The sequence below is a fragment of the Somniosus microcephalus genome, chromosome 13 (assembly GCF_052327205.1).
Source record: "Somniosus microcephalus isolate GS21.2 chromosome 13, FLI_Smic_1.0, whole genome shotgun sequence".
NCBI classification, from domain to species: Eukaryota; Metazoa; Chordata; class Chondrichthyes; order Squaliformes; family Somniosidae; genus Somniosus; species Somniosus microcephalus.
Window position 1 is genome coordinate 42,405,472 of NC_140999.1, and position 23,999 is coordinate 42,429,470.

At 46.8% G+C, this 23,999-nt stretch overlaps 1 protein-coding gene across 5 annotated transcripts in view; it reads right to left on the reverse strand.

Moving 5' to 3' along the window:
* Positions 1-18,470: 18,470 nt before the first annotated feature.
* Positions 18,471-23,999, reverse strand: part of LOC147108271 (phospholipid-transporting ATPase ABCA1-like) — a 177,662-nt gene continuing 172,133 nt past the window's right edge. For all 5 annotated transcript variants that reach the window (XM_086004827.1, XM_086004831.1, XM_086004826.1 and 2 more), the window contains one exon: positions 18,471-23,882. In XM_086004827.1, the coding sequence (XP_085860953.1) occupies positions 23,742-23,882 (141 nt within the window). In that variant the 3' untranslated portion in view covers positions 18,471-23,741. The remainder of the gene's footprint in view (positions 23,883-23,999) is intronic.

Consider the following 23,999-nt stretch of genomic DNA (forward strand, 5'->3'; position numbering starts at 1 on the left):
GTGAAGCTCATTGAGCACTCTCTCCCTTAACTTGGGTGGAATTACCACTCGGGATCCACACATCAAGGTCCCCTGGCATACTGACAGCTGTTCTCTCCTTGTCAAGAATGCTGGCAACAGTGAGTCGCCATGTGCTGGCCATCCCTTCACCGTCAAATCATATACCCGAGACAGTGTCGGATCATTTCGGGTCTCCTTCTCTATACTAGCGTTAGTTACTGGCAAGCATTCAATTATAGTCGAATGAAATATTTCGACAGGACCCACTGCTGGTGCTTCCTCCGCAGCAGGCAGTGGCAGTCATGATAGCCCATCAGCGTTTCCATGCTGTTTCGTGCCCTTATACTCGATTTCATATTGGTGCGCCCCTAGAAAAAGGGACCATCTTTGTAGCCGTTGCGCAGTCATCACCGGAACGCCCTTCTTTGGATTAAAGATGGAGACAAGTGGTTGGTGGTCAGTCAGCAAGGTGAACTTCTGCCCGTGCAGATAGTGATTGAACTTTTTCACTCCCCACACTAGGCTGAGGGCCTCCCTGTCAATCTGGGCGTAGTTACGACGCAAAGGCTGCTGGCCTCTCCGAGCCGTCCGGGAATTTGTGCGATAGCACCGCTCCAATGCCATAGGGTGATGCATCACACGCCAACCGAATTGGTAGTGCTGGGTTGAAATGAGCCAACACCTCTTTTGATGTGATCAATGCTTTGCTCTTCTGGAAAGCTCGTTTACATTAGTCACTCCACTTCCATGGTACCCCCGTTTGCAGTAGGGTGTTCAGTGGGTGTAGTACGGTCGACAAATTTGGCAAGAACTTATGGAAGTAGTTCACCAGCCCGAGGAACGACCTCAGTTGTGACACATTTTCCGGTGCTGGAGCCTTGACTACTGCCTCAATCCTTTTCAGGGGACTTATGTAACCCCTCTTTATCAATAACGTGGCCACAATACGAGATCTGCTTCTGGAAAAACTCGCATTTGTGGCGATTAGCTCGGAGCCCATATTCCTTCAATCTAGTGAGCACCTGCTCCAGGTTGGCGAGGTGATCACTGTCATTTTCGCCCGTGACCAGGATGTCGTCCAAATAACACTGGGTCCCTGGAATCCCTTGCAGGACTTGTTCCATTGCCCTTTGCCAAATAGCTGGAGCTGATGCTACCCCGAACACCAGCCGGTTGTATTGGTAGAGACCTTTATGAGTGTTGATCGTGAGGTACTGTTTCGAGGCTTCTTCTACCTCCATTTGCAGGTACGCCTGGGCCAGATCAATCTTAGTGAAGCGTTTCCCTCCAGATAGCGAGGCAAAAATATCTTCAATCCGCAGAAGCGGATATTGTACAGTGTGAAGGACTGGGTTCACTGTCACCTTAAAGTCCCCACAGATGCGAACCTTCTTTGGTTCCCCAGGCGTATTACTCAACGACCTCTTCATTACAGGAACGATGGGTGTAGCCCACTCGCTCCAGTCCACTTTGGACAGTACTCCTGAACGTTCCAAACCTTCCAGCTCTGCTTCGACGGCTGGGCGGATCGCATAAGGTACCGGTCTGGCCTTAAAAAACTTTGGGCTTGCATTTTCCTCTATTTTGATCATCGCTGTTATGCCTTTTAGTGTTCCGAGTCCCTGCTGGAACACTTCTTGTGCGTCAGTTAGCATTGTTGACAGTCGTCCAGGTGTGACGTCGTCATCCTTTTTGCCATCTACAGTCAGTGCTTGTATGGAATGCCAATCTAGCTGTATCTTCCGGATCCATTCGCGTCCTAGTAGTGGTGGTCCTCCATCTGGCAATACATATAGGTCCATTTTTGGTGTTTCCTTGCTGTTATATATAACGTTCACCCTTATTTTTCCTTTGGGGTAGACTTTTTGCCCCGTGTACGTCTTCAAGACAATCTCTGTATCTCTCAAGGGTATATATGAGAATAGCCGCTTGTAGTCCCTTCGGTTTATGACTGTTAGGGCTGATCCTGTGTCCAATTCCATTTTCACTTGGACTCCTGCTATCTTGAGCGTGACCCAGATAGTTTGGTGATCCTCCGTTTTGATCACATTATGTAGTTTCAGACAACCCAGCTCCTTACTTCTGGAGTCTGTATCACTCTTCTGTTCGTCTGAACTACTCTCCGTCACCTTATGTGCCTTCTTGTACTTCTCCTGTGGAGATTTCTTGCTGCTGGTTTTCTTTCCCGACCTGCAGACTCTTGCTATGTGTCCTACTTTTCCACGCTGTCTGCACACTTTGTCCTTGAACCAGCAATCATTATGGTCGTATGTTGTTCTGCCGTAGCGATAGCACTTCACTGTTCCGTATGACATTTCATTTGTGCCATATTCTTACGGTCTCCGTTGTATCTCTGCAGCGCCCCGTGCTGCTGCTTCATGTGATTCTGCAATGCTGAAAGCCTTGTCCAGCGTAAGATCCTTTTCTGATAGAAGCTGTTTCTGGGTTCCTTCACTTTGAAGCCCACACACAAACTTGTCCCTTAAAGTATCTGCTAGTCCCGTTCCAAACTGGCAGTGTTTCGATAGCTTGCGCAGTTCCGTTAAATACTCAGCATTACTTTCATCTTTATGCTGGTTCCTTTTGTGAAACTTAAATCTTTCTGCTATCAGCAGCGGTGTGGGGTTTAAGTGGTCCTGTAGGATTGACACTATGTTTTCAAAATCCTTTTCTACTGGCTTCTCTGGGGTTACTAGGTTTCATAGTAAGCCATACGTTTTTGCACCCATTGAATTCAACAATACCAGCGCTTTCTTGTCATCTGGCACTTCATTCGCCTTGCAGTATACTTCTATGCGTTCGACATATGTCGTCCAATCTTCAACTTCATTGTCGAACGCTGTGGTACTACCACTCTTCGGCATTTTTGGGTGTGGTTAGACTGGCTTAAAATGGCGTCTCCCGCGCTTTCCTTTCTTCCCCGCTGCGGCTTAAAATGGCGTCTCCCGCGCTGCTGCCAACGCCGCTCTCGGCGGTCCTCATGGCAAATGGTGATGCCCTGTGGGTTTCGTGCGCTGCTGCCAACACCGCTCTCTGCGGTCCTCGTGGTAATGGCAGTGCCTCGCGTTTTTCTGCGCGCCTCTCTTCCCCCGTTGACGCTGCTCGGCCCTTCAACAGCGGCTGCGCTCTGCTCTCTCTCGTCTTTCTCCCCCGTTGACGCCGCTCGGTCCTGAACACCGGCTGCGCCCTGTGCGCTCTGCCCTCTCTCTCTCCCCCGTCGACGCTGCTCGGCCTTTTTCTGTGCCGCTCGGTCGGGCTCTAGCCCGTCGCTGTCCGGGAAGGGTCTGCACAGTACCTGTTGCCAGCCCGTTTTGCTGGACCACCGTGACTGGAAAGCCAAGCCTGGCTCTCAACAGCCTCCCCTGCGATGCTCAAATCTCCGCTGGATGACTGGGCGGTTGCCCGTGGTCGACGCCCGTGCTTTTGGACTCGACCTTCTTCCACTGTTCTCCAGGAGCAAATCCCTGGGAGGTGATGCAGAGAGGTTCGAACTTGCTCGTCGCCACTGTTACATCCGTGTAATAATAAGAAAAGGACTGAAGAGAACGGTACAACAGGTGTTTACTCAACATGGTTCAAACTGCAACTGAAACAACAAATTACTACTCAGGGCTATATACAGGTGTGGTCACTGCCGGTACTACAGTATACATGAGCTGTAGAAAGTAGTCCCCCCCTTAAAGGTACATACATTACAAAAGCTTTCAGTAAATTTTCATCAGCAGTGAAGTAACTCTCAGAACTAAGGTCCTGACCCAGACCCCTCCTGCCCTTCTCTCCCACCTTCTGCCAGTCCTCTATCCGCAACCTTCTGTCCCACTTCAACAACATGTACTTATATAACAGCTTTAACATATGAAAATGTCCCGAGCCGCAACATCCTATCCCACTCATTCCTGTATGCTGTTTTTACAATTCTGGCTTTCTTGCAATATCCCAAAATCAAAGGTGGCAGGATAAGTTGAGAAGGCTGTTAAAAAATCATACAGGATCCTTGGCTTTATAAACAGAGGCACAGACTACAAAAGCAAGGAAGATATGCTGAACCTTTATAAATCACTGGTTAAGCCCCAGCTGGAGTATTGTGTCCAGTTATAAGCACCCCACTTTAGGAAGGACAGCAAAGCCCTAGAGAGGGTGCAGAGGAGATTTACTAGAATGGTACCACGGTTGCAGGACTTCAGTTACGTGGAGAGACTAGAGAAGCTGGGGTTGTTCTCCTTGGAGCAGAGAACGTTAAGGGGAGATTTAATTGAGGCGATGAAAATCATGAACGGTTGATAGAGTAAATAAGGAGAAACTGTTTCCAGTGGCAGAAGGTAAGAGCCCATGGGATCCAGGGCAACTTGGCACATTGGATCCAAAAATGGCTTAGTGGCAGGAGGCAGAGGACAATGGTCGAAGGTTGTTTTTGTGGCTGGAAGCCTGTGTCCAGTGGTGTACAGCAGGGATCGGTGCTGGGTCCTTTGATGTTTGTAGTGTACATTAGTGATTTAGATATGAATGTAGGAGGCATGATCAGTAAGTTCGCAGATGACTCGAAAATTGGTGGGGTGGTAAATAGCGAGGAGGGAAGCCTCAAGCTACAGGACGATATAGACGGGTTGGTCAGATGGGCAGAACAGTGGCAAATGGAATTTAACCCTGAAAAGTGTGAGGTGATGCATTTTGGGAGGACTAACAAGGCAAGGGAATACACATGAATGGTAAGACCCTAGGAAAGACAGAGGATCAGAGGGACCTTGGTGTGCATGTACATAGATCCCTGAAGGCAGCAGGACAGGTAGATAAGGTGGTTAAAAAGGCATATGGGATACTTATATTCTATGCCTAGGCTAATGAAGGCAAGAGCAGGGAGGTTATGATGGAGCTGTACAAAATGCTAGTTAGGCCACAGCTGGAATACTGTGTGCAGTTCTAGTCACCACACTATGGGAGGGATGTGACTGCATTGGAGAGGGTGCAGAGGAGATTCACCAGGATGTTACCTGGGCTGGAGCGCTTCAGCTATGAAGAGAGACTGGACAGGCTGGGGTTGTTTTCCTTGGAGCAGAGAAGGCTGAGGGGGGACCTGATTGAGGTGTACAAAATTATGAGGGGCACAAAATTATGAGGGGCATAGATAGGGTAGATAGAAAGGAACTTTTCCCCTTAGTAGAGGGGTCAATAACCAGGGGGCATAGTTTCAAGGTAAGGGGCAGGAGGTTTAGAGGAACAACCTTTTCACCCAGAGGGTGGTTGGAATCTGGAACTCATTGCCTGAAAGGGTGGTAGAGGCTGGAACCCTCACAATATTCAAGAAGCATTTAGATGAGCACTTGAAACGCCATAGCATACAAGGCTACGGACCAAGTGCTGGAAAATGGGATTAGAATAGGCAGGGCTTGATGGCTGGCACGGACACGATGGGCCTCTTTCTGTGCTGTATAACTATGATTCTATGGGTCGGTAACCAGAGGACACAGATTTAAGTTAATTAACAAAAGACCTAGAGGTGAGATGAGGATATTTTTTTTTTTTTAATAAATGCAGTGAGTTGTTATGGTTTGGAATACACTGCCTGAAAGGATGGTGGAAGCAGATTCAATAATAACTTTCAAAAGGGAATTGGATATGTACTTGAAGGGGAAAATGTTGCAGGGCTCTGGGGAAAGGACAGGGGAGTGGGACTAATTGGATAGTGACGATGAACCGAACAGCTGCCTTCTGTGCTGTATCATTTTTATGATTCTATGAGTGTTAGTGTTCTTGCTGCTTGGTGCTCTCGGCTCGTCAAGAAAAAAACATTTCACTGACTAGATTACACTTCTTGTATTTAGTTATGTGACCAATAAAATTGTAATTGTAATTGTAATTGATGGAGGTCCGTCTGCAAACTGTACCACAAGCAAAGGCAGTCCATACTCTCTGAATCTCAGTGTCCACACCAGACAACAGGCGAGTTTCCTTACACTCAGGATCTCACGTCAAGATGAAGGACATTCTTTCAGAAACAGGAGAACTAGATCCATTTAAAATATCCTGATGTATTGATCTAGCTACAGTTTCCCATGAACAACTATAACATAGAACTCTTTTAGGATATGATGCAAGACAGAGCCCACATCCATCACATGGGCCCTCAAAATACAAGACAACAATAATAAACATGCAGAATGGGCATGTAATTGGCAAATTAATTTAAATATAGATAAGTGTGAGGTGTTACATTGGTAGGAAGGAGGCCACATACTCCATGGAAAATAAGTCTAAATAGGGTAGAGGCGCAAAGGGAGCTAGGGGTAGGTACACATCACTAAAAGTAGTGACATGGGTTAATAAGGCCATAAAAAAGCAAATGTAAGAAGTCACACAACACCAGGTTATAGTCCAACAGCTTTATTTGAAATCACAAGCTTTCGGAGCGCTGCTCCTTCTTCAGGTGAAGTGGAGAAATGCATAAAGACACAGCTTATATAGTCAGAGAATGTCAGATGTTTACAGGTAACCTTTCCAACTGCCATTTATCGCACCTCGGCAGAGAGATAATCACAGCAGTCAAAAGGTGTGAATGGTGTCCAAACAGGTCAGTCAGACCTGTTGACCTGACTGACCTGTTTGGACACCATTCACACCTTTTGACTGCTGTGATTATCTCTCTGCCGAGGTGCGATAAATGGCAGTTGGAAAGGTTACCTGTAAACATCTGACATGATTCTCTGACTATATAAGCTGTGTCTTTATGCATTTCTCCACTTCACCTGAAGAAGGAGCAGCGCTCCGAAAGCTTGTGATTTCAAATAAAGCTGTTGGACTATAACCTGGTGTTGTGTGACTTCTTACATTTGTCCACCCCAGTCCAACTCCGGCATCTCCACACCATAAAAAAGCAAACCAAGCACTGAGGTTCATTTCTAGAATTGAGAAGCAGAGAAGCTATGTTAAACTTATCTTGGTTAGACTCTACTTGGAGTACTGTGCACTGTTCTGATTTCCATATTATAAAAAGGATATGGGGCACTGGAGTAAGTGCAAAAAAGATTGACAAGGATGATACCAGAACTGAGAGGATATACTTATCAGAAAAGGCAGATCAGGCTGGGGCTCTTTTCTGAAGAAAAGGGAACACTGAGGGGTGTCCTGAGAGGTCTTTAAGATTATAAAAGGGTTTGATAGGGTAGATGCAGAGAAAATGTTTCCATTTGTGGTGGATACCAAAACTAGGGTTTCTACATATAAGATAGTTACCAATAAATCCAAAAGGGAGTTCAGGAGAAACTTCTTTATCTAAAGAATGGTTAGAATGTGGAACTTGCTACCACAAGGATTAGTTGAGGTGAATAGTATAGATGCCTTTAAGGGGAAGCTGGATAAGCACGAGGGAGAAAGGAATAGAAGGATCTGCTGATAGGGTTTGATGAAGAGGGGTGGGAGGAGGCTCGTGTGGAGCATAAATGCCGGAATACACCAGTTGGGCCGAATGGCCTGTTTCTGTGCTGTAAATTTTACATAACTGTCCACTCTTGGCCTTGATAAAATGTGGAGGCTGGATTACATCGTGTATGTGTGATGATGAATGATGAGATTTATAACATGCACTAAGAAACTACTCGTGAAATAACGCTGGACGGCCAGCTGGTGGCATCGTCCAAGGAGTATAAATACTTGGGCTTGGGCCCAGCTTACCAGGGACATATTGTAAGACAAGTAACTAGTGAAGTACAGCTAGACCTCCATGTTCTGAAACAAGTTGATTAAAGCCTTGCTTTATACTCAAACCAAGTGTGTAGTGAGTTTTATTACGTCAATTTAATCAACTTGGTATCGACTCCGCGCTTTGGGTGATTTCGGGAACAGCCAGCTACGACTCGAACCGTAGAAGGGAACTCAGACAAGTAATCGAGCCATCATGGAGAAACTACTCAGACCCGCCCGTCTCGACCTGGACCCGAATTCACTTACAGCTGCTAAGGTATGGAAACACTGGTATCGTACTTTCAGCAACTTCCTCAGGGAACAGTACCCATGGATTGGAGGATAGCTAATGTTACCCCACTATTCAAAAAAGGTGGTAGAGAGAAAATGGGGAATTACAGACCGGTAAGCCTGACATTGGTAGTGAGGAAAATGCTAGAGTCCATTAAAAAGATGTAATAGCAGAGCACTTGGAAAAAGTGACAGGATCGGACAAAATCAACATGGATTTACAAAAGGTAAATCGTGCTTGACTAATCTACTGGAATTTTTTGAGGATGTAACTGATAAAATAGATAAGGGAGAACCAGTGGATGTGGTGTATTTGGACTTTCAAAAGGCTTTCGATAAGGTCCCGCATAAGAGATTAGCGTGTAAAGTTAAGGCACATAGGATTGGGGGCAAGGTATTGACTTGGATAGAGAACTGGTTGGCAGACAGAAAGCAAAGAGTTGGAATAAACAGGTCTTTTTCCAAGTTGCAGGCAGTGACTAGTGGGGTACCGTAGGGATTGGTGCTAGGACCCCAGCTATTCACAATATATATTAATGATCTAGACGAGGAAACTATATGTAATATCTCCAAGTTTGCAGATGACACAAAGCTGGGTGGGCATGTGCCGAGAAACTCCAGTATGATTTGGACAGGTTGGGTGATTGGGCAGAAGCATAGCAGATGCAATATAATGTGGATAAATGCGAGGTTATCCACTTTGGTGTCAAAAACAGGAAGGCAGATTATCTGAACGGCAATAGATTGGGAGAAGGGGAAGTGCAACGAGACCTGGGTGTCCTTTTGCACCAGTCGCTGAAGGTAAGCATGCAGGTGCAGCAGGCGGTTAAGAAGGCAAATGGTATGTTGGCCTGCGTAGCGAGAGGGTTTGAGTACAGGAACAAGGATGTCTTGCTGCAGTTGTACAGGGCCTTGGTGAGACCACACCTTGAGTATTGTGTGCAATTTTGGTCACCTTATCTGAGGAAGGATGTTCTTGCCATGGAGGGAGTGCAGCGAAGATTCACCAGGCTGATACCTGGGATGGCAGGAATAACGTATGAGGAGAGATTGGGTCGATTGGGCTTATACTTGCTGGAGTTTAGAAGAATGAGAGGGGATCTCATTGAAACTTATAAAATTCTAACAGGACTAGACAGACTAGATGCAGGAAGAATGTTCCCAATGGCAGGGGAGTCCAGAACCAGGGGTCACAGTCTAAGGATAAGGGGTAAGCCATTTAGGACAGAGATGAGGAGGAATTTCTTCACCCAGAGAGTGGTGAACCTGTGGAATTCTCTACCACAGAAGGCAGTAGAGGCCAATTCATTAAATATATTCAAGAAGGATTTGGATATATTTCTTCAGGCTAAAGGGATCAAGGGATATGGGGAGAAGGCAGGAATGGGGTACTGAATTTGGATGATCAGCCATGGTCTCATTGAATGGCAGAACAGGCTCGAGGGGCCGAATGGCCTACTCCTGCTCCTATCTTCTATGTTTCTATGTTTCTATGGTGTGTGGTGAGAATGTTCCTGATAAATTAGAGATACTTGCTAATTATGTATCCCCTCATGTGTTTCATTATTTCGAAGACTGTAGACTATGACGCCGCTATCCAAATACTACAGCAGCTATATGTCAAGTCCACAAATGAAATTTTTGCTCGTCATCTACTGGCTACAACTTGACAACAACACGGGGAATCACTTGACGAATTCCTTCAGAAACTTTGCAGGCTCAGCAAGGATTGTAATTTTAAAGCTGTTACTGCTGAGCAGTACCAGGAGGAGTTAATTCGTGATTCCTTTATTAATGGGATTGTGTCTCCCTTCATACGTCAGCATCTGTTGGAGAATAAAACCCTCAAGTTACAGGCTGCCTATGACCAGGCATGTTCTCTGGATTAGCAAAGAGGAATGCAGATACCTATCTTTCACCACATGCACGGGCTGCTGCTATCACTTTTAGTGACTCCTTCGATAGGCCTCGGGCGGAAGCCCTCACGGATGACGACTCCAATCTGGCTAATGACAACCCTACCCTAGAAACCCACAATGATGACGACCCCGCCCTAGCGGCATCTTGGCAACCTGGAAGGAAGGGTTTCTTCTGTGGCGGTGCGTTCCATTATAGGAAATTTTGTCCTGCTGGTAACGCAACCTGCAATCATTGCAGCAAGAAAGGTCACTTTTCTAAGGTATGCCAGTCAAGAGCCGCTGTTAGTAAGAAAGGCCACTTTTCTAAGGTATACCGGTCGAGAGCTCCTGTTAGTTTTGCAGCTACTATCTATAAAACTGCTCCTCCCTCAAAAGCCACTACTAAGGTTACAGCTGCAATCTATAAAACTGCTCCTCCCCCAAGAACCACTACTAAGGTCACAGCTGTCAAGGGTAAAACTGCCCCTCCTCCCATCACAGCTGTTTTTCCCCAATGTCTGTCCCATGCAGCCACGAAGGTTTCAGTAAATGGACACATTTTGAGTGCACTAATTGGCTCATGCAGCTCTGACAGCTTCATTGGTGAGCGGGCTGTCAGTAAGTTAAAACTGCGTATTTACCCCTCGGACAGGGAAATTGCAATGGCTCCGACGACACTGACCACCAATTCTTCCGGCTTTTGTCTTGTCGACCTTATTCTCAATGGCCGCACTTATTTCTCCACCCGGCTCGGGGTACTCAAGAACCTATGTGGTGATGTGCTCTTGGGACAGGATTTCCAGAAACAACACAAAAGACTCACTTTCGAGTTTGGAGGGTCAAAGCCGGAGCTTACTATTTCCAAAGTACCGTTTTGTGCGCTTTCGGCGGCTTCGCTCGACGAGCCTTCGTTTGCCAATTTTTCCCCCCGATGTAAGCCCATAGTCACTAAATCACGACGTTTCAGCCAAGATGATTGATCCTTTATCGAGGCAGAAATCTCTCGCCTTCTAGCTGACGGTATCATTGAGCCATATTCACTTCCTGGCGGGCTCAAGTTGTCGTTGTCAAAAATCCTCTGAAGCAACACAAGAAACGTCTTTGCATCGATTACTCGCAAACTATTAACCAGTATACCGACCTGGATGCCTACCCACTACCACGCATCGATGACATGGTCAATAACCTTGCTAACTACAAGGTATTTTCAACCTTTGATTTAAAGAGCGCATACCATCAAGTACCGTTAAAGGACTCTGACAAGAAGTATACGGCCTTTGAGGCCAATGGTCGGCTTTACCAGTTTTGTCGCCTTCCATTTGGGGTCACCAATGGGGTGGCCGTCTTCCAACGGGCAATGGATAGCCTAGTCAAACAGGAGAACTTAACAGACACTTTTCCATATCTGGATAATATCACCATTGCTGGTCATGACCAGAAGGAGCATGATGCCAACCTCCAGAAATTTTTTGATGTTCTCCGTCATCGCAACTTAACCTTAAATGAGTCCAAATCTGTGAAATCAATACCATCAGTCAACATCCTTGGCTACTGGGTGGGCAATGGTGTCATCAAACCGGATCCGGAGCGACTTCATCAACTTCAGGAGTTCCCTCCCCCTACAAATCTCGGCTCTCTTCGTCGGGCACTCGCATGTTCGCCTATTATGCGAAATGGATACCCCACTTCTCCAACAAGATCCAGCCCCTGCTTCACGCAAAGTCATTTCCATTAGAGGCAACGGCTATTTCAGCTTTCAACCTCCTCAAGCGACAACTGGAAAAAGCCACGCTTCGTTCCATTGATGAAAATCTTCCTTTCGTGGTAGAGTGCGATGCATCGGATGTGGCGATCTCTGCTACCTTGAATCAAGGTGGTCGACCCGTTGCATTTCTGTCCAGAACTTCGCAGGGTAGCGAGCTCCATTATCCTCCTGTCGAGAAGGAGGCTACGGCCATCATCGAAGCTGTACGTAAATGGAGTCATTTTCTTGCTCATTGCCATTTCACACTTATAACTGATCAGCGCTCCATGCCCTTTATGCTGGATAACCGGAAATGCACTAAGATCAAGAATAACAAAATACAGATCTGGAGGATGGAATTGGCCGCCTTTGGATACACCATACATTATCGACCCGGCAAAGAGAATGTGGCCCCGGATACCCTCACGCGGGCATTCTGCTCTTCTGTGTCAACTTCGACTCTTGCGGATCTTCATACTGACTTATGCCATCCTGGCGTTACCCGTATGTTGCACTTTGTGCGATCTAAAAATCTCCCATTTTCTATGGAAGATGCGAAAAGAACGTGCTCCTCCTGTAGAATTTGTGCGGAATTAAAACCGCAATTCTTCCGTCCATCGGATGGCTTGCTCATACACGCTATGCAGCGACTCAGCATTGACTTTAAAGGGCCATTGCCTTCCTCAACGCAAAACACCTACTTACTGACTATGGTGGACGAATATTCACGCTTTCCCTTTGCTTTCCCCTGTCCCAATATGCTTAGTTCCACAGTGATCAAATGCCTTGATCAAGTCTTTTCCCTTTGCGGTACGGCCAATTTCATCCACTCTGATCGGGGTCCCTCCTTCATGTCAAGCAAACTCAAAAGTTCTGTCCCAACGGGTAATCGCCACAAGTAAAACGACACCATACCATCCCATTGGTAACGGACAGGTTGAGAGATACAACGCTATCATTTGGAACGCTGTTCTTCTTGCGCGGAGGTCACGCAACCTACCAGACCAGCAGTGGGAAACTATGCTCCCTGACGTGTTGCATTCAATCAGGTCTCTCCTTTCTACGTCTGTCAATGTCACACCTCATGAGCGATTCTTCAGCTTCCAGCGTCGCTCCACCCATGGGACGTCTCTACTGTCATGGTTGGCAGCTGCCAGCCTCGTGCTGCTCCGAAGATTCGTCTGATCATCTAAAAACGATCCTCTCGTTGACGAGGTAGAACTCACGGATGTCAACCCCACGTATGCGCACGTATGGTACCCTGATGGCCGGGAGTCCACCGTTTTGCTCCGGGACCTGGCTCCCTGTCCGGCCGGTTCCACGGACCCAACCAATAGAGGGACCCACGGGGATGATGCCGACACTCTGCGCTCCCCCGAAGATGACGCCCTACCTGGGACATCGAGAGATCTGCCAGCTGCCCCACCGGATCCACTCGGGGAGCAGAGCACTCCCCGTGGGATGGCCACCCGAGGCCAGGACGCCAGTCATTCCCCGGCTATCCAACAGGATGAAGCCAGTTCTGCACCTGTGGGGACCCGCACCCGGAGTCACGATCTCCCCAGCCTCCCTCGAGTCAATCAGGGCAACACGGGCCCTGTCGATCCACCGGTACGGATCAAGCGGCCCAGGGACCAAGACACGGTCTGGGGAAACGTGCCTTCTAGCCATAAACAAAAATCTAAAAGACTGCGGCTATTCGTGGTCCACCTAATCCGTTACGAGGAAGTCGTCGGACTTCCAAATCTTTTAGGCCGGAAGAATGTTATAAATCTCATCATTCATCAAGAAACTACTCGTGAAATAATGCTGGATGGCCAGCTGGTGGCGCCGTCCAAGGAGTATAAATACTGGGGCATGGGCCCAACTTTCCAGGGACATTTTGTAAGACAAGGAACTAGTGAAGTACAACTAGACCTCCCTGTTCTGAAACAAGTTGATTAAAGCCTTGCTTTATGCTCAAACCAAGTGCGTAGTGAGTTTTATTACGTCAGTGCACGAGACTGAGTTCGAGATAGTACATGTGTACGCGCTAGTGCAAGAAATTGTGTGAGCAGGTGTTTGCGTTTGCAAGCCAACGAGTGTGAAAGTCAGTGAATGTGTGTGAGGTTCAGCGAGTGTGAGTCAGTGAGTGTGTGTGAATGTCAGCAAGTGTGTGCGTGAATGTGAGAGTCAGCGAGTGTGTGTGAATGTGAGTCAGCGAGTGTATGTGTGAATATGAGAGTCAGCAAGTGTGTGTGTGTGAATGAGTCAGCGAGTGTGTGTGTGTGAATGTGAGTCAGCGAGTGTGTGTGTGAATGTGAGTCAGCGAGTGTGTGTGTGAATGTGAGAATCAGCGAGAGTGTGTGTGAATGTGAGAGTCAGCAAGTGTGAATGAGAGAGTCAGCAAGTGTGTGTGTGAGTCAGCAAGTGTGTCATAGAGTCATACAGCACAGAAAGAGGCCCTTCGGCCCATCGCGTCCGCACCGGCCATCAAGCCCTGTCTAATCTAATCCCATTTTCCAGCATTTGGTCCGTAGCCTTGTATGCTATGGCATTTCAAGTGCTCATCCAAATGCTTCTTGAATGTTGATGGTTCCTGCCTCTACCACCCTTTCAGGCAGTGAGTTCCAGATTCCAACCACCCTCTGGGTGAAAAAGTTCTTCCTCAAATCCCCTCTAAACCTCCTGCCCCTTACCTTGAATCTATGTCCCCTTGTTATTGACCCCTCTACTAAGGGAAAAAGTTCCTATCTACCCTATCTATGCCCCTCATAACTTTGTATACCTCAATCAGGTCCTCCCTCAGCCTTCTCTGCTCCAAGGAAAACAACCCCAGCCTGTCCAGTCTTTCTTCGTAGCTGAAGCGCTCCAGCCCAGGTAACATCCTGGTGACTCTCCTCTGCACCCTCTCCAAAGCAATCACATCCTTCCTAGTGTGGTGACCAGAACTGCACACAGTATTCCAGCTGTGGCCCAACCAGCGTTTTGTACAGCTCCATCATAACCTCCCTGCTCTTATATTCTATGCCTCGGCTAATGAAGGCAAGTATCCCATATGCTTTTTTAACCACCTTATCCACCTGTTCTGCTGCCTTCCGGGATCTATGTACATGCACACCAAGGTCCCTCTGATCCTCTGTCTTTCCTAGGGTCTTGCCATTCATTGTGTATTCCCTTGCCTTGTTAGTCCCTCCAAAATGCATCACCTCACACTTTTCAGGGTTAAATTCCATTAGCCACTGTTCCGCCCATCTGACCAACCCATCTATATCGTCCTGCAGACTGAGGCTACCCTCCTCGCTATTTACCACCCCACCAATTTTCGTGTCATCTGCGAACTTACTGATCATACCTTTTACATTCACATCCAAATCATTAATGTAGACCACAAACAGCAAGGGACCCAGCACCGATCCCTGCGGTACCCCACTGGACACAGGCTTCCAGTCACAAAAACAACCTTCGACCATCACCCTCTGCCTTCTGCCATTAAGCCAGTTTTGGATCCAATGTGCCAAGGCACCCTGGATCCCATGGGCTCTTACCTTCTTGACCAGTCTCCTGTGCGGGACTTTATCGAAAGCCTTACTGAAATCCATGTATACCACATCCACTGCACTACCCTCATCCACACACCTAGTCACCCCCTCTAAAAATTCAATCAAATTGGTCAGACATGATCTTCCCTTGACAAAGCTATGCTGACTATCCCTGATTAATCCTTGCCTCTCCAAGTGGAGACTAATTCTGTCCCTCAGAATTTTTTCCAATAATTTCCCTACCACTGATGTTAGGCTCACTGGCCTGTAATTCCCTGGTTTATCCCTACTACCCTTCTTGAATAATGTTACTACGTTAGCTGTTCTCCAGTCCTCTGGCACATCCCCTGTGGCCAGAGAGGTTTGAAAATTTGTGTCAGAGCCCCTGCAATCTCCTCCTTTGCCTCACACAGCAGCCTGTGATACATCTCGTCCGGGCCTGGGGATTTATCCACTTTTAAGCCTGCTAAAACCGCTAGTACCTCCTCCCTCTCGATGCTAATATGTTCAAGTATATCACAGTCCCCCTGCCCGATTTCTATGTCTACATCGTCCTTCTCCATAGTGAACACAGATGCAAAAAATTCATTTAAAACCCCACCTACATCTTCTGGCTCCACACACAGATTGCCACTTTGGTCCCTAATGGGCCCTACTCTTTCCCTAGTTATCTCTTGCCCTTAATATACTTATAAAACACCTAAGGATTTTCCTTTATTTTGCTTGCCAGTGTTATTTCATGGCCCCTCCTCGCTCTCCTAATTTCTTTTTTTTTTTTTTTTTTTAAGTATCCCCCTGCACTTTTTATACTCCTCTAGGGCTTCCTCTGTCTTTAGTATCTGCCAAAAGCCCCCCTTTTTTTCCTAATCCATTCTCGTATATCCCTTGACATCCAAGGTTCCCTGGGCTTGTTGGTCCTACCCTTGACCTTTACGGGGACATGTTGCCATTGTACTCTCAATTTCCTTTCTGAAAGACTCCCATTGCTCCGATGTGGATTTTCCTACAAGTAGCTGATCCCAGTCCACTTTGGCCAGATCCTGCCTTATCATATTAAAATCGGCCTTCCCCCAATTTAGAACCTTTATTTCCGGTCCATCTCTGTCCTTTTCCATGACTACCTTAAATCTCACCGAATTATGGTCACTGTCACCAAAGTGCTCACCTACTAACACTTCTACCACTTGCCCGGCCACATTCCCTAGAATTAGGTCCAGTACCGCCCCCTCTCTTGTTGGGCTTTCTACATGCTGGCTCAAAAAGCACTCCTGGATGCACTAAGAATTCTGCACCCTCTAAGCCTTTCACACTCTGACTATCCCAGTTAATATTGGGGAAGTTGAAATCCCCGATTATTACCCTATTATTTGCACATTTCTCTGAGATTTGCCTACATATCTGTGTGAATGTGAGAGTCAGCGAGTGCGTGTGTGAATGTGAGTCAGCGAGTGCGTGTGAATGTGAGTCAGCGAGTGCGTGTGTGAATGTGAGTCAGCGAGTGCGTGTGTGAATGTGAGTCAGCGAGTGCGTGTGTGAATGTGAGTCAGCGAGTGCGTGTGTGAATGTGAGTCAGCGAGTGCGTGTGTGAATGTGAGTCAGCGAGTGCGTGTGTGAATGTGAGTCAGCGAGTGCGTGTGTGAATGTGAGTCAGCGAGTGCGTGTGTGAATGTGAGTCAGCGAGTGCGTGTGTGAATGTGAGTCAGCGAGTGCGTGTGTGAATGTGAGTCAGCGAGTGCGTGTGTGAATGTGAGTCAGCGAGTGCGTGTGTGAATGTGAGTCAGCGAGTGCGTGTGTGAATGTGAGTCAGCGAGTGCGTGTGTGAATGAGAGAGTCAGCAAGTGTGTGTGTGTGAATGTGAGAGTCAGCGAGTGTGTGTGAATGTGAGTCAGCAAATGTGTGTGAATGTGAGAGTCAGCGAGTGTGTGTGAATGTGAGAGTCTGCGAGTATTTGAGTGTGTGAGTCAGTGAGTTTGTGTATGTGTGTATTTTGTTTCTCTCTGCCATGTACTGTAATATAAACTGGAAATAGTTGCCCAAAATGCATCTTGCTGGGTGAGACAATTGCATTTACAGTTAAGTAAGACCCATCCCGGTAGAATAGTGGTGAGAAGGAGAGGTTTGCCAGAAGAATCAAAATAAGAGTGCCGAGAAATTCAAAGAGAAGCAAAAACAGTTATAATCCCCACCTGCTGAGACACACGTGTGAAAAATGCAATTATACACATATTAAAAAAAAATGTCTGGTTTACGTTTGAGAAATCTCCAGACAACCAGATGGGCAGTTTGAACCCATATGGGCAGAGACCTTCATCAGTTGTGTTAGAGTCCAGGTTGAGCGGGACTGCAAACATTCGCTTTGCTCCCAGTCAGCGACCTTGGATTCTACCATTTGTTCTGCAGTAGGAAGCTTAGATTGTGAATAAAATAATGCTCCATTTGAGTAAGTACCCTGCACCCTTTGTTCTGCCACAAAATGCGCAGAGTTACTGGGTAATCTGGGCATACGAGAAATATTGGCCCGGATTTTATGACGGCGTGTGCACAGCATCACAAGTGCCCCGCGAGTTCCGGGTTTCCGCTTGCGATGCACATACACGAAACCTCGGAACTTGCAATCTGTCAAGGTTCGCCTCGACAGATCGTACGCCTCCGCTACACATTCACTTTCGCTGGCGCAGAGTTGGGCTGTTTGCCCAGCTACTGCCCAGCGAATACCTACCAAACCCTTATGCCTGGTAAAAGCAGGCCCAAGGCCTTCTTTTACCAGCGGAAGGGTTAAAATAAATGTTAACATTTTAAAAATAATTTAAAATTCACTTACATTTAAAATTAGTTTAGGTTATTGTTGTCCCATTTAAATATGTTTAAATTTAATTTTCAAAAAATGAAATTTTTATTTTATATGTTTAATTAAAGGGTATTTTAATTAATTTTGAACCTGTGATTATTTATTTGGTGATTTCGATTATGCTTATGGGGACTCTGTACATAAATGGAATCCCCATAAGCATAATGGGGATTCCCCTTTGTCAATGGTTGGGTCGACCCACGTGATCCCCGGGACGCTTGCGAACCGCATTCTCCCCGGGATACGTGAGGCTTTACGCAGGCGTACGTCCGCAGGCCCAGAACCACAAGAGTCCAAAGCTCTGGAGCCATCAGGGAAGTACGGCATTTTCTTGCGGTTTGGAGGCATTCGCGGGCGGCAAGCCTCCAACCGCAATTTCCAGGCCCCTTTTTCAAATACACGGAGTGGAACACAGAGTGCACAACGGCCAGTAACTCAACTCTTTAACACAATGGACTCAAGCCATTAATGAAGATATTGGAGGCAAAGCACTGTCTCAGTGTATGTCTTTATTTTCATTTGTCGAAATTTTGTACACTGCCCAATACAATAATAATAGAGTGGGACCATGAACAGAGGCAACATTAAGAGCAGCTCGAGAGTTATAACCCAGCTCAGGTACACGTACTTTATTCTTGTGCAATGTGTACCCAGAAGTATCCGTATCTCACCCATAAAATGACAAAGAACACTGGAATGTGATTTTGAGGAACTGTATCTGGAATAGATCTGCAGCAACTCCATATCAGCATCACCATAACATTTCATGAACATTAGATTTCAAAGATGCCAAGCTCAATCCCCAGTCACAACGAGTTAGTGGATCAACCTGGCTCAGAAATTGAGGCGTCACGATCAGCCTCTGTGTCTCTGACTGGGGAAGTCCAATACTGTCCTCACCTGACCACAAACCTGCCTGTTCCATCATGGGTTACTGGATGGCTGCCAGCAGCAGGAACCCTGGCTGATTTCCCCTCCCACCCACGCCCAGTGCGGGGTCACGGAGGCCATTTGTAGCCCCTCCCGTCACCCTGGTTAAAATCAGCTAACTCAGCACAGACCAGGGGTCAGACCTGGCATTTTGCTCAAAATTGTTTTCACGTTGATCGATGTCGGCACTGGGAATGAAAGATTTGACTCCCTTTAGCATCCAGTGGCAGGACTGAGTGCTCCCAGATCAGGTTCAGCACAGGCTTGATGCAGAACGAGGTTCCTTTCTAGACTGTCCCAAAAACAAGCCTCAGCCCTAACCTCCGGAATATTCAGAAAATAATGATGTCACATTTTATCCTTAAATGCTACTTGTGTTCCTAAACTTGTGCAAGTGAAGAGGAAGAAAAGTCTCTCAGGGGAGTAGTTCCTGATCAAAATATTTCCCCCATTTTATGGAGAAACAGATCGTCAAGAATTTTGGTTGCCGTTTTTCGAGTGGAGACCCTCGAGTTGGGCTTCCCTCCCTGCTAGGCCGTTCCGGTGGCAAGGACCATTCCTGAGCAGCTTCATAGGAAACACTTCCTAGGCCAAGACTTTGGAGCAGTCCCAAGAGCTCCAGATCCACGGGATACGACGTCTCCACTGGGTACCGGGTCTCCATACGGGTAAGAAAATCGACCGTTTAAAAAAAAATTCTGTCACACTTGGCCAGTATTTTGAACAAAAAGTACCTCCCCTTCTCCAGGCTTTCCCTCCCCTTCAGAGAGATAATGGAAAGAGCTGAATTATATCTTGACTCACCCACAATTCCAGTGTTGTGACTCCTTTCAGCGCCCTGCTCACAATCTGCTAATAGTGATTTTATTTTCAATATACACATGGCTTTTTGTTCTCTGCTTAATTTCCTGCTTATTACAGTCCATCTCAAATACAAAAGTGCAAAGTAACAGAAGCGCAAAATAGCAAAGAATGTAACATTTCAAACATTAGCTTGTTTTCAAGTGTTGGTTTATTTGCAGTTCTTTTACCACCCGTCAGTACCACAGGGAAATGTCCAATTTAAGATTGAAACCCTCGCTCGGGCTCATTCGCAGGAATGCTACGATTAGCTGGATTTTCACACAGTCCCACTCAATTCTTCTTATGCACCCTCAATGGCTACTTACCTATGGAGCGTAGGGCCCACTGACTGACCAATACATCACGAACAAGCACCAAGGTGGAATTCACTTCAAGGACTGAGCACCAGTATCGCTGACTTTTCGTCAAAGGCCACAACCAATGCCTTCTCGAGAGGCAGGAACCCTGCTCCGAGTTATGGGATGTGGGTCGGCCCCCGTGATTCCCCCACACACCAAGCTCCTGATTGGTCATCCTATTGTGGGCACTTGTCAATGAAGGCCATTCCTCACAGGGAAAGAAAAAAATCTACAAGCCCAGTAGTTCTATTTTAGTGGCGCCCTTTCACTGGCTCTGTGGAAACTGGAATAGCCCCACATCTCAAGTGTTCCTTTGTTTTCAAAGTAAGTGGACAGTAAGAGGGGGAACCGCACTGAATCAAGCCCCGTCAACATGCCATAGTTAAAGATACTGTGAATGGACACCCAGAGACATGTGGAGTAGCAGCTGTGATGAGGGTCGTAGGTGCAGGGAGCTGGGCTGCACGTGGCCCCTGGCCCGTGCATGAATTTCACTGCCGTGCAGGGTTCAATTTTGACTCGGATGAGATTGTTGCCGGGGGGGGGGCGCGGAGGTCTGAGGTGGGCAATAGACCCGACTCCATTATTGGTGCGATTTTAACGGTCGGGCCTCATGGCTGAACCCAATATCTGGCAAGCAGGAGCAGGATCTCGGGTGAGAGGAGGCCGCCAGGGACCCGCTGGAATGGCCCCCAGCACTTGATCTTGATCGGGGAGTTGGCAGGCAATCACGATCGTTGGGGCGGGGGGCGATGTTTGGGAAGCTTGGGGCAGGAAAGGCCCATGATTTCCTACCTGGCCCAGAGGAGCACTCCTGCTCCTCCTGGCCCAGAAAGAAACCTAAAACAACTTACTTACCTCACTGAGCCTCTTCTGTCTCCCGGCAGGTTTGACCTGGCGGGGAAGTCACTACTCACACCAGGTTAAAATTGTAGATTTCATCAGGGCCTGATCTGCATATTTAAAGCGGTACCCCACTGTCTTCTGGCAGATAGAACTTTGCCTGCTGGGGATAAGTTGCTGCCCTGATTTCAAATGTCCCCCTATCCGGTTTTCATCATGTGGTGGTGGGAGTGGGTTAAATTCCCCCCAGTAGTGTTAAGTGTGACATCCTTGAAACATCTAGCCAGCTGCAACAAACCTTCACAGTGACATATCTTTTAAACTGAATGCATCAGCCTCTGATGTTAACAAAGATTGAGGTGGTGCTACTGGGGCCAGGGATCCTGGATGCTCAGGTACATAAAGAATTCCACCCCATTAATAGTTAAAAGCACTCATGAAATATACAAGTACCTCTCACAGTTACTCTGATGTAGCACCCTAATAAAAGGACCCTTTTTGTAATATGCATCTTTGGGTGAAGTTGCTTCCCAAGGGCAGTATTTATAGTGAGGGCCACACACACCAATGAATGTCAGTCAGTCTCAAGTCCTTTCTTACTAGTACACTCGTGACAGGTGTGGCTCAATGGTAGCCTCTGAGTCAGTAGGTTGTGAGTTTAAGTCCCACTCCAGGGACTTGAGCACTTAATCTAGGCTGACACTCCAGTGCAGTACTGAGGGAGTGCTGCACTGTTGGAGGCACCATGAGATGTTAAACCAAGGCCCTGTCTTCCCTTTGAGGCGGATGTAAAAGATTCCATGGCACTATTCGAAGAAGAGCAGGCAAGTTCTCCCACTGCCCTGGCCAACATTTATCCCTCAACCAACACCTAAAACAGATCATCTGGTCCTTATCACATTGCTGTTTGTGGGAGCTTGCTGTGTGCAAATTGGCTGCCGCATTTCCTACATTACAATAGTGACTACACTTCAAAAGTACTTCATTGATTTTAAAGCGCTTTGGGACATCCGGAGGTCATGAAAGGTGCTATAAAAATGCCAGTATTTCTTTGTTCTTTTGACACCTCTGGATGTGAGGCATCGCGATGGACTGCTCATCTCCCAGTCACACAGACATGTTGCATTGATTTGTAATAGGAGTGCAAATCCCTAGTAACTGAGGCAACTCACTGAAACTTCCATTCATCTTTAGAGCCTGAGTGAAGGCGGATAGCAAGAATGGACGGCACGACTTATGTTGGTCAATGGCCAGCTGTCCATTGCTGCTCAATGTGATCACTCAGTTTAATGCAGATATTTAAGAAAAGGGGCTCGTGTGGCCTCGTGGGTTTTTGAGGGGGCGGGGGCAGTGGGGGAGATCTGGTTTGAAGTTCCACCTCGAGTAAAAAGTGGGTTCCAGTCCGTCCAGCTGCTAAATGAGATGTCAACAGGAGTTGTGTGCGAAACACATTCATCCACAGGAACTGGTCAATGAGAGCGAGGTGGGCACTCTCTCCCCGCGCTCAGGGCTGGCTGTAACTTTTGACAGAGTTCATTGATTAGAGGGAGCTCAGAGTTGCAGAAATGCGTACTGGAAATACTCTGGCAATTCTTTAAAAAAATAAACTCGGATCTTTGAGGTAGAATCCAAAGCTCAAATCAACATCTGGATTCGGAGTAAAACGTGTGCATTTGTCGACATTTCCAGAACAGGTACAAGACTCGGCGATTTCAAACACTGGCCCACAATATGGACACTGTGCCTGGCTGTCGGAATCATGGCCAAGCAGCGCTTCTTATTCAGACTTGAATTGTAAAGAGCCATTGTAAAAAAAAGGTACCTTGTTAATTTAAGAGATAAAATTAATTTGTTTGTTGCTTTTTAAAAATAAAATAGATTAATTTATTTCAGAACAGCAACAGCGGTGAGCCAGTGAGAGCCCCTGGAGTGGGACTGAACCCACAACTTTCTGACTCAGAGGCGCGAGTGCTGTGGTTGAATCCTGTTCAATGTAGGGATTGCCATGGTTAGCTTCCACTGAGTCCATGAAAATCAGATGCACATGGAACAGAGCACACATCCTGATTTTGGGTGGCCAAGGCGGGTGGGCGGGGTTGAATGGGGAGGGGCTCCATGGAGCCGAGGCTGACACCTATAATTCAGTTAACAGCAGTTCAGAATCTGCCAGCAGCCTCCAACCATCAGACGGACCAGCGCAATGGGCCAAATGACCCTTTCTTCACCTCACACCTTATCCACCGCCCATAATATCCTTTAACCCCTGGATTCCTCCCTCCTACCCCTCACCTGGCAGCATACCACCCTTGATCATCAAACACACAAAACACTGTGGGTTACTCTGGCAGTGCAGAACCACTAAGGTGGGATAAACGGAGGTCTACTGCAATGTATCGTCGTGATATCGTTCATTTTTTTTTCTGTTTCAGAAAACTCCAGGACAAAAGTGCCAGGTAAACTTTAGCTGCAAGAGCTAAAAAAACCCCCAAAAAGTACTAAAAGTGTCGAAAGAAACAGTATAAATAAATCCGTTTGTACATTTGAATCATCGTTCATACAAATCCAGAAAGGACTAAGGTTAAGAATAAAAGTTTTGTTTTGTCTGAAGTTAATTAAAGGGAAGTTGAAATGGGGGCGGAGGGTAAAGTAGGTTCTGAGTCGAGGTGCAGACGAGTTTGTCGTCGATGGTCCAGTGACAGATAGTCCAGTCCTGGCACAGCCCTCAACTTACTGCTTTTTGGAATCTTCCGTTTGCACTTCAGGTGGGAAGCGGTTTTACTCATACCCGGATCATACTGAACTCTCTCTCATGTTTTCATCTGCTAAAAAGTTTGTGATGCCCTTTACTGTGTCCTTATATTGTGGCCCATGCGTGACAACGTCCTTTAAATAGTCGTCCTCACTTTGGTCCTTGGCAAAATTGACAAATACCTGGATGAGGAAGAGGAAGGAGTTAAAATAGCAGGAAATGTAAAATCTAGGCCCAACAATTAGACATATGTTTATTTTAATATATATATGTTATATATAAATAAATTATATATTAGA